This window comes from Ochlerotatus camptorhynchus, unplaced genomic scaffold (genome assembly GCF_037179485.1).
Source record: "Ochlerotatus camptorhynchus isolate MF236.1 unplaced genomic scaffold, CSIRO-AGI_Acam_v1.1 ptg000336l, whole genome shotgun sequence".
NCBI lineage: Eukaryota > Metazoa > Arthropoda > Insecta > Diptera > Culicidae > Ochlerotatus > Ochlerotatus camptorhynchus.
This window is the reverse complement of record NW_027040824.1, coordinates 1,803,488-1,814,250: the sequence shown is the minus strand read 5'-3', so window position 1 is coordinate 1,814,250 and position 10,763 is coordinate 1,803,488. Positions and strand designations below refer to the sequence as shown.

The following is a 10,763-nucleotide window of genomic DNA, read 5'->3' as shown; positions in this document are numbered from 1 at the left end:
TTGTGGACAACTTTGTCGAATATTGCAACTTTCCGTACGGCCATGATCACGAGGTATTCCTTTTTGTAACCAATCAACCCGTTCGTTATAAGCAGTTGAAAGTAAAACGCCTCTAGCGGTGTAGTCGAATGACACTTTGGACTTGTTGGTCTAATCCTAGGATCTAATCCAGTACAACAAGTTTGGCAAAGACGGCGTAGCTTTAGTATATTCAAAGATATGAGTTACCACACGGTGTATTAGTAAGAATAATTTTAAATCAAAACAATCGACTTTCCCGAAACCTTTACCATTCATTATAGGGGACAGGAAATTATGACACTATTACTTAAAATTGTTATCAGAGGGTCTAGATCAACAATTTTTTTCCCGATATATTCCATACAAACAGTAAGGGAGAAAAGTGCCCCAAAGAAATAAATGCTCAAATTGACCCATATTTTATATGAAAGTCCCCGATGAAATATTGCAAAAGTAGTCTTAAAATGACGGGAAAAGCCCCTCTTTCGAATGGTGACAATTTTGGGAATACCGATTTATTGTTTTAATTTCATTCGTGTCCAATTAGTGAAAATCCTGTAGCCTGCTACTATTCTCATTACCAATATTGAAATGAAAATCTTAGATTGATATCCACACTACAGTTGATTCAGCCTTCAACACATGTTCTGCGCTGCACATTTCTAATCATCTACCATAACAAATCTTTCTACAAAACTCGTCCACTTCTCTAGTAGGGACGCCACACATCACTTTGTTTGGAATTGTGCTGCTGCTCTCGGGTCAGTTTCTCCTCAGAGCCACGCCTGCTCAGTTTGGTCGATCCTTCCAGTACCGTCAAACTGGACACACTGTCCGTGCAAGGTGAAGCCGGTGAAACCTCCGGGCTTGGTGATCTCTTCGTCGATGTGACCGAAGGTGAATTTTTCCTCCGCTCATCATCATCGTCATCGATGGCGATCGTTTTCCGCGGAGAGCATTCCTCTTCCTCTTCCCCGTTGCTGGATACCACCGTGATAGAACGTTTGTTTCCGTTTGCTTCGTTGCTTTTTGGTGAGTCCAGACTGTCTTTACTGTCGTTGTTCGGTGTAGTGTTGTTGTTGTTGTTGCTGTTATTGTTGTTGTTATTGTTTGCGAACAATGATTGTCTGAACCATGGTAGTTCCTGGTAGTTTCCGTACAGTTGATTGTACAGCCAATGATTTGGTTGAGGTATAAGGGGATTTTGGAAGAAAAGTTGTGCTGCCAATGCATGATTCAGGGGGTGTGGTTGTTGAACCTGTGCAGGGTAAGGACCAGCAGTGAACGCTCCATTTTGAAATATTTCCAATCCACTTTTCATCTTGACATGATTTTTCTGAATCAACGATGTGAAAGCACCTCCTATTAGCGGACTTCGACGGTCACTTTCGTTCTGGCCGTTGCTCCCCTGATCCGAGCCTGTGACGCTGATCTGGTCGTTATCATCGTCCAGGTCATCTCGATCGTAGTCGCCGTCTGGTGTCAATTTGGCCTCGTCAGTGTTGGACGACACACGTTGATGGGTGTCGTTGGAGGGATTCGGTGAGGTCTTTGGACTAGTTGTACTATGAGGGTTGCAGTTGTTCAGTGTGTTGTGAATATCTGAAATTGTAAGAACTTTGATAAGTAAATGGAATTTAATTAATTAGATAGATGATAGAATCTACTTTAAATAATGCATGACTTCTTGCTTGCTTGCAAACATTTTTAAATATCATTGGCTGTACTTTGACGCCTAAGTTCATACCAAAAAAAAAATCAATGACCCAGTTTTACATTTTGCCAACGCATTCCGTTAGAATAATAACCCTGTGTGGTATCAGCTGCCACCAAAAGCCAGACTACGGATGGCGCATAACAATTTTACAACCTTTGCAAAATGAAATTAAAATCATAAGCCAACAACGACCTTCCATTCATTGGTGGTCGTTTCCTTGGGAGCATATTCAACGTACCACCATTCTGGACTGGTTTACCAAAAAATGAACTCAGAATGGTCCGTCGAAAACAAAATAAAAAATACCCAAACAACACTCACCATTGGAATCGCTAATCCGGGGTGAGTTTATTGTGGAGCTCGCGCTATTATTGCTACCACCCCCGCCAGCACCGGTGCCGTTATTGAAGATGCCGACGGTAGACGCCGATGTGGACGCTGCGGCGGCTACTGCTGAGAGCATCCCCATCGTAGTAGCCGCTGCCGACGGATGTTGTCGATGGTGTTGAAGTTGCTGTTGCTGCTGTTGCTGTTGTTGTTCAATGCGATCGATGGCGGCCAACATGTGCGGTGCGAAATGGGCCGGATTGGCGGTCGCATGGTGGTGGAAAAAATGCGAACTTGGAAATCCAGCCGCAGTCCGACCATTGAGCTGCCGCCAATCGTTGGCCATATGTAAATGACCCGCCATACCGCCTAATTGATGTGGAAACCCTGGTCGAATGTTGTTGCGCACACGAGATGCAGTGGCCGGTGCCGGATTGGAGGTTCGCGGGAAAAAAAGTGTTTCATGAAAAGAAAGAAACAGAAAGCAAATATGATGTGATTATACTGGAAACTGATTTGTCTGCGTGTGGGATCAAATTTTAAGATGCAATTGCAATTGGTATACCATATCATGTTTATTTATGAGTAACACTTTCCGCCAGTCCTTCCAGTCGGCTCATAATACATCTTATCAATTAAGGAAAAATCGATTTATGCTTCCAAGAGGTGGATTACGTTTTAACTGGGATGAGAATTTAAGGAAAAAAATACGTACGATGTTTGGATTGTTAAATTTTGATGTTTATTCCTTGTGACGCGTGATTCTAACCTAAATTTAAACACACGCGTCACATTGCCTCAAGATGTCTCTGGCCCAACATCTTTTTTATAAAAACCTGAGTGCATCCACCTATGGTGAGATCTGATACTTCTTTCATAATCATTTTCTGACTAAATTGTTCAGATCCGCTTTCAGGGAAAAAAGTAAGATACATTCTGAATTATATGTAGATATAATATGGTCTGATTAGGGTGCTGCGGACTGCGCAGCTACAAAGCAAGATAATTCTGGTCCGATCCGGTCTAGGAATTCATTTTTAGGGGTTGGAAAATTTCTTGACTTCCCATGGGCATATAAGAATATGATTGTGCTGTACTATAATACTATAATACTAATGCAAAAAGGGACAGGCATCTCTCTGGAAAGCTCTCAATTGATAATTGAGGAAGTACATCTAGAACACTATGTTTGAGGGTACGCAATAAGGTAATATGCGAAGAAGGAGAAGGACTCAATCGATTTAATTTGGCAAGTCAAGGGAAAACTACTAGAAAATTTTCTCAAGTTCATAATTATGTTACTTCTCACCAGATATGCCAGATTTACAGACATGTCTGTGAATTTACAGACTTTAATTTTTTTCACAGACATTTTTTTCGTTACAGACATTTACAGACTTTTTAGTGTTTTCACAGTTATTTACAGACTTTTATAATTTTAAAATTTATTTGGTTACACTGTTTTACATCTTTAATCAAATTACTTGTGCGATGCATTTTGCAACACGCATTTGAAATTCGTGCGTTTTCAAATCCACCACACGAACGAGTTGTCACTGTTATATAGACGGTCATGGTTATAGACCTGTCAATGTGCTGTCATGTTGTATCCAAAACGAATATTTTCCATACGATTTGATGGTTTGTTTGGATACGTCAACTCACGTTGGCTGGTCTATAACTTAACTGTCTATAGTCACTGTCAAAGAAGAAGGTAATGAAACCGAGGCGTACAAAAGTCCCAGATTTATTCAAAGTTTGCCAAAAATTACTCTAAAGTTTGATTTATTGATTAATAGTCGGAGAAATCCATTTTATCGGATTCATCCGATAAAATCGTGCTTACATCTCTAAAAACAAATAATATCTATTTTTATCGGTCACATCCCTTATATCGGGTCGCATCTCTATAAGTATCATGACAGGTAACGATGAAAGCCGTTTGTTTATAAGAAAGGAACGTCGTGAAATCTCAACCAACAATTCAAAAAAACTTTTGTAATCAAATCTTGTAATGATCTCTTCTCGCAAATCGAAGCTCGCCTTGCCAAATCAACAACATCGTCGGCTAGGGAAAATTCTCTCCTATCCGATGGTGGAATTGGTTTGCGTAAGCGTGCTTCAGTTTACAAGATAAGGTCATTACAAGTTTGCTGATCCACTCTTTAGTATTGTTGGTTGATAAATCTGTTCGAAATTCGTATGTTCAAAAATCATTTATGGTGATTCCTTGAAGAGTCCACAAATTTCCTGATGATGGCAAGTGTTCTAGAGCACAATTTTCGTACACAGTTGTGACATCACTCATGAAATTGGAACTCCCTGTTTGCTGCAACAAATGTGAAGTTCCAGTTTCATTGTTGTATGTTTTGTATCTTGATATTTTGAGATGGTAGTATAGCGCATTACACACATTATAGGAAGTTCGGAATCGCATATATCACGAATGGGAATTCACCGATATCTCCAAGGTCATTACTGATTTCCATCACTACCTCAACAGACTTCCCCAATCTCAGGCATCCGGTGAAGATCAGCATCGATGGCACCTATTGTTTGGTCTTGAGTTTGGTCGAGTCGAGGTTTGGTCACGTTTGGCCATCAATTCTGTTGCCGAATCTCCGGGCAAATATCATTGCTTCCAGAGTTTGAACATGCAACAATCACAAAAGCAGGTGCTCAAGAAAGTGACAGTTCACATCACAAAACACACTGCAAACAACATCAGCATAATGCTCGATAATTCTACCTCATTCAAGATTATCGATGAATACTGCTTGTTATTATTCATTACGACTCGAATTTATCTTAAAAAATCGAAATTTTTAAGCAAAAAAATAAAGAAATCCGTTATATGCAATGTGAAGCAAATTACTTTCGTGTTCCTTGAATGAAGCGAACACCCACTCCCGGATGCAGTTTTAGTGCTGGACGAAGCAGCCATTTTCGCCGTTTTGTGCCTGAATAAAAGTCGTAAAAATATGGAAAAAATCGAGAAAAATCAAAGGAAACCCGAGAGAAAACTTCATAACGAACTTTTACAAAGTATCAGGTAAGCTACAAGTTAAGGAAAATCAATATAAATACTTGCACTAATCATTATGTTGAGTTCCATGTGATTTGAGGTATCGCACGATGCATTTCGCTGCTGGCGTGCAAAAGGACCACTACTAAGTAACTAACGGATTTCCACACTACATGGCATATAAGATCGACTCAAATGTATGTTTAATTTACTCAAACTATAGAAAACGTAGTTTACTTGTAGGCTGAGTAAAATTTTCCGAGCCTCATAAATCTTTTCAAATATAACAAAAATCGATGAAAAATTTACTAATTTTAGAATTATACACTCAAAGAATAAATCACATATCCAATGGAAAATATTCATTAGAATTTCACATAACTTTCATGTGATATCATAATTGGGAATTGCACCACAAAATCACATGAACCTTATGTGTCAAATGAAATTTATGTTATGTTATGAATTTTATATGAAATTCAGAAAGATATACTTGGTTTTGGTAATGGACAAAAATAATGTGCATTCCCAATGGTAACTACATGAAGACTTTTTTCCGTGTACCAATTTTATATTTGTATCGAGATGTTGCTCATATTAGAAAACAAATTCCGGTAAAAGGTCGGGAAATTTTACTCAGTCTATGAGTTAACTACGTTTTCATGAATATGAGTGAACTAATCTCAACTTTTAGCTGCCCTCATTTGTAGTGTAATCGTAATTTATCTTTTTATTAATTGCTTTTAACGTATACGGCGTAAATGGATGTATTCCCAACTCCAATGAGGTTCAATAAGATAAAAGCAGGTCATTTTTTCTCGAACATGACTTTAACAGACATTTCAAATTTCGCATCTATTTCATGATCCCCCTCGTCTTTCGTCACACGCAAAACTTGTGCTAAATTTATGCAGCCCAATTACAGACATTTCTGAAAAAAAGGCATCTCTGCTTCTCACCAAAACCTCTAAGCTCTGCCCGCATGACACTAATAAAGTTTGTTAACATTCTTGTTTTGATATATGTTGACAATATGTCAGAGTATGATTTTCATACTTTCTTGACTGCCCAACTAACATGTTCAACTTTATAAGTCATATTTTCCAGCTGCTGTAAAGTAGCTGAAAAAAGCTGCGGATACAGCTACAAGCAGAAGCTAGGAAAAAAGTTTTGGAGAGCGTTTGCTCAATTTCTTCTCAACTAATATTCAATTTGTCAGTCGCACTGAATAACAGCAGCCAATAAATTCTAGTGTCACGTCCATGCAAATATTAATCAGCTTTAAATTGTAGCTGCAAAACAAAGCTAATAAAGTGAATATATTACTCATTTAATGACTTCTACGAACCACTCTTGCTGAATAACATTAACATCAAAAGTACTTTTTTGAAACTAAACAACCTGTACTCAGCTAATAAACTGTGTTTGCGCTACTTTGGAAGCATTAGGGTGACCATCTCCATGAGAGTGGTCAAATGAAAGTTAATTAAAAATACTATTGAATCCATGACTTCTTCAACCGGTGTTAAAAACAGCAATCTATCCTTTCCTTCCTCACGTAGCAGCGTAAACCCAACGGGATCGTCACTCCGCACAGTGTGCCAAAAAAAATCTTGGGCACATCTGGGCATTGTCATTGGCACTGTTTGGCACCCATGATTATAATTTTTCTGATCTTTAAAGTTACTTTTAACACTGAAATGTTTCTGCGCTTACACAGTGTGCATGTGTCAAAATTTGTTATTGATGTTGCCACAATATAATCAAATTATTTTCAAAACACAGCCGTAAATCTCCACCAAGTCTCGCCATGGATTCAGCACACATCCTAGAATTGTCAGCACACATCCTAATGCCTGTCCAAAGAACTAGGTGCATCATTTCACACCGCACTGCGTATAATCATTCCGACCACCTAGCATGAAGAAATCAGGGCAATCGCTTTCATAGCAACACTCCGTTATCAAATTCGTTACACCCGTGAAGGCAGTCGCGTCCACCTTTCCTCCTAGACGACTCCCAGCTGACAGCGGTATCTTGATCTGACCGAGGTTTCCGACCACGGCTACACGAACTAGCGATGCAGCTCCCACGGCTGCGGCTGCTTCCAATGCTGCTGCTGCTGGTCCGTCTCCTACAACATTCTTTTGACGACTTTTAGAGGAGATGGACTAGTAGAATGAACAGCAGCAGCAGTAACTAAAGCAGCAGCATTGGAAGCAGCCGAAGCCGTGGATGCTTCATCGCTAATTCGTGTAGCCGTGGTTGATGCTGGATATTTCGGTTCGGTCACGACAAGCAGTGCTTGAGTTTGAATCGGAAGGTCAACAACCAAACAAAAACTATACCATCCGACCATTCAAACTGTTCGAATACATTCGTGGCGGTGGCTGCTACAAACCATTCCATCGCCCAACATATAATGTTGCAGGATCTTGTTTGCAAAATCTCAAATAGTCCAACCAATTATTTTTACTCTCCTGCCTTTTTGCACTTCCAACTAACACAATAAGAAATTATAATTACGAATCATTACAATAACTACACAGAAAAAGAAAAACCCTTTCTTTTCTCAGAAAAAGAAGCTTCCGCTCTTTCCAAGCTTACGTGTTTTCGATGTTCTCGTTGCTCCACGCACCGTTCATCGACTTGGTGGGGAGGAGAAGCACAGCTTCATAATGAATAGGAATTTTGTGCCTTTGTGATCGATCGCGCTGTGGTTGCACTTCATGATGGCGTTCACCGGCAGGGCTACGCTCGGGAACTCGACCAATCCGAAGGAGGAACTTTCCGATTTCAGCGGGAACATTCGTACTTGCGATGGGTGGCAGTCCTTGGTGGTGAATGCAGTCAGCAGCAGATCCTCGGACGGCATACGGGTGGGATTGGGATATTGAAGAAGTGGAAAATGCGATTTTTGCTGGTGTATCTGTTGGTCACAGATATTCAGTGAAAAATTACAGGAAATCTGTGAAAAATCACCGAACTGTTAACCGAACGTTCAGCCTTTGAGATTTCGGTAAAATTTCACAGATTTCGGTGAAATAATCTTAGTGTGTGGGTAAACAAAAGGAAGCGTTTGTTCTTGGAGGCGCTGTAGTCCTTGAAGCTGATCGAATTGTCCGCCAGAGTGTAGGGGTTGGTGGACTCTGGCAAGTAGTTCTGCTTGGAAAATGCAATCTGAATTTTGCTACTATCATTTCCGATTAGAATGTAGTTCAAGTGCTGGATGCTGCGTTCGACTGGTTCAACTGCGATGGCGTCTCCAATCTGGAACATGGCGGTACCTTCTTTGGTCATCAGGAACTTTATCTTGACAACATTTCCGTACAGGCAGAACAGATTGAACAGCTTATCGATGTTGGCTGTGTTGTCCGTAGACCATCATCACTGCGCTCTGTTGCTGTGCCGGTTGAATGAAGTTGGCTGGTCCGTTCCTTCATCAGTCCGACGTGTGTTCGGGCGGTGAAAAATTCGGTGCAAATCCGTTTCCTCCGCCGGCTCCCAGAAGGGCTGGTGTAGGACGATGGTTGACTAATAATTGACGGTCGTTGTACGGGGTCGGCCTTCCGTCGAAGATGGTAGGATCGTGTAGCAACGGAGCTCGTCCGTTGGAGGCATCCTTGGAGATGGCTGCATCAAATGTGTAGTCCCAACTGGAGTCCGTATCGTTTTTGTAAACATTGAAAAACAAAACAAAAACAAGAGCTGTTGAAATACCGGGTTGCTAAACAAGGCATTATTCACAAACAAACAAAAGTCAGTTCAATGACTTCTCGGCACTGCTGGCATAGCTGCGGCACACTGGCACACCACCCCTTGCGTAAACCCCAATTAACCACAAAACACACTCTAGCTGCTCCAACTAGAGACTGCGTCCACTTTCCTTAACCAACCCCTCACAACGCAACGGTTTCAGGTAACCAGTACATAGTCTGTAATGCCTTGTTCAGACTACAGAGGTATAACATGTTATAGTGCTATCTTGATGGTGGTTTCTATGTTGCAATTAGTTGACAACCGTTATAACATGTTATAACTCTCCAGTCTGGACAGCGTTTAAGACGCAGTTCCAGCTCTTCACCGGTCCAATCAAGTCACGACAAACATCGAATTCAGAACCGAAAACAAACGCGTCTAATAACGGTCACGGCACACTTCGATTGCATTTCTTTTTCTTGGCGGAAAACTCGCGTCAAGATTCTCCTTAATATAAAAAAAATGAGAATCCATGATAATTCCGAGAATTTCAACGAACGTCTCCTAACTCAAGAATAGCTATGAGAACTTCAAAAACGTCCAGACCTACGGGAAAATGTTATGATCCTTAATATTAGGTTCACAATGGTTTCAGGTCTTATTCAGATACCTATTTCAGGAAAAATGCTAGAACTTATAAGAAGTAGTAAGATTTTAAATTACGTCAATTGTGTTTAATGAACTCACGTGAACTTTGTGGCTGTTCTGAAACCTTCAAAATAATTCTATAAATAAAAGGAAATTTGCGGGAACGTCTGAAAAGTTCTGGGAGATAAAATGTATTTCGAAAATTTTAAGGCAATCAAAATTAGAAGTTCAAAAATTAAAGGTTTTCAGAGAACATCAGGGCAGTAAAAAGAACTCAATAATAATTTCTGAAACTTCACAGAAGCTCCAATAAATTCAAGGCACTGCAAGCAACGTCGGGATGTTAATTGGTTTTCAAAACAGTCTAATTGATTTCAGAGCAGTTCCAGGACCATCCTCAGAAGAATTACGAGAACTTCAGGATAGATTATAGAACTTCAGAGTGGTTTTCATTTTTTTTTTAATTTCGAAACATTACTTTCAGTTTTGTTCCTCAGGGCAGAGAATCGCTTTTTAATTTGTTTTTGTAAATCCTGCCAGATAACTTTAATGGCAGGATCGCGTGATCATTGATATTGCCTCCTACGGACATTTTTCAGAGCTCAAGAGCTGAAGATCGTCGTCTTTTTTAATTGAATCGAATTTAACCTCGCATTTTGGTACTGAGGCAGCTCTTGCTTCAACTATAGAAGTAGTCAGAGATTCAAGGGCATAATTAATTTCATCTTTGGTTTGCAAAGGAATGTTTGGATTGAAGTTATATTCCATAAATGTTCGATATTGCTCCCAATCAGCTCTATGGTAATTGAAAGTAAAGCTGTTGGGATTGAAAATTATTTCTTGGGATATTTCAAAAGTTACTGGAAGGTGATCAGAACCGAAGTCAGCCTGGGTAACCAATTGGCTACAAAGTTGACATGAATCAGTTAAGACCAAATCAATAGTTGAGGGATTTCTTGCTGAAGAAAAGCATGTTGGGTTGTTTGTATATTGAATAGTGTAATAACCTGCAGAACAATCATCAAACATAATATTATCATTGAGATTGCTTTGAGAATTATTCCACGAGCGGTGTTTTGCATTAAAATCACCAAAAATGAAGAATTTAGACCTATGACGGGTAATTTTCTCAAGGTCACCATTTATAAACTTCTGTAGGCAGGCAAATAGGCAGCTATAAAAGTAAGTTGATCGTATTTTGATTCGACAGAAACTCCAAAAGTTTCAAAAAGTTTGGTTTCAAATGAAGAAGGAATTTGATGTTTGATTCGTCTATGGACAATGATAGCAACGCCACCACTTCAAGTTCCATAAAGTTCAAATAAA

The 10,763-nt window shown here is 39.8% G+C and overlaps 1 protein-coding gene across 1 annotated transcript in view; it reads right to left on the bottom strand.

Annotated features, from left to right (window-relative positions):
* Positions 1 to 702: 702 nt before the first annotated feature.
* The window catches only part of RunxB (Runt related B), a 170,287-nt gene continuing 160,226 nt past the window's right edge, over positions 703 to 10,763 (bottom strand). The window contains exons 4-5 of the mRNA XM_065230996.1: positions 2,060 to 2,452; positions 703 to 1,623 (exon numbers count right to left, since the gene is read on the bottom strand). Of these exons, the coding sequence (XP_065087068.1) occupies positions 731 to 1,623; positions 2,060 to 2,452 (1,286 nt within the window). The 3' untranslated portion in view covers positions 703 to 730. The remainder of the gene's footprint in view (positions 1,624 to 2,059; positions 2,453 to 10,763) is intronic.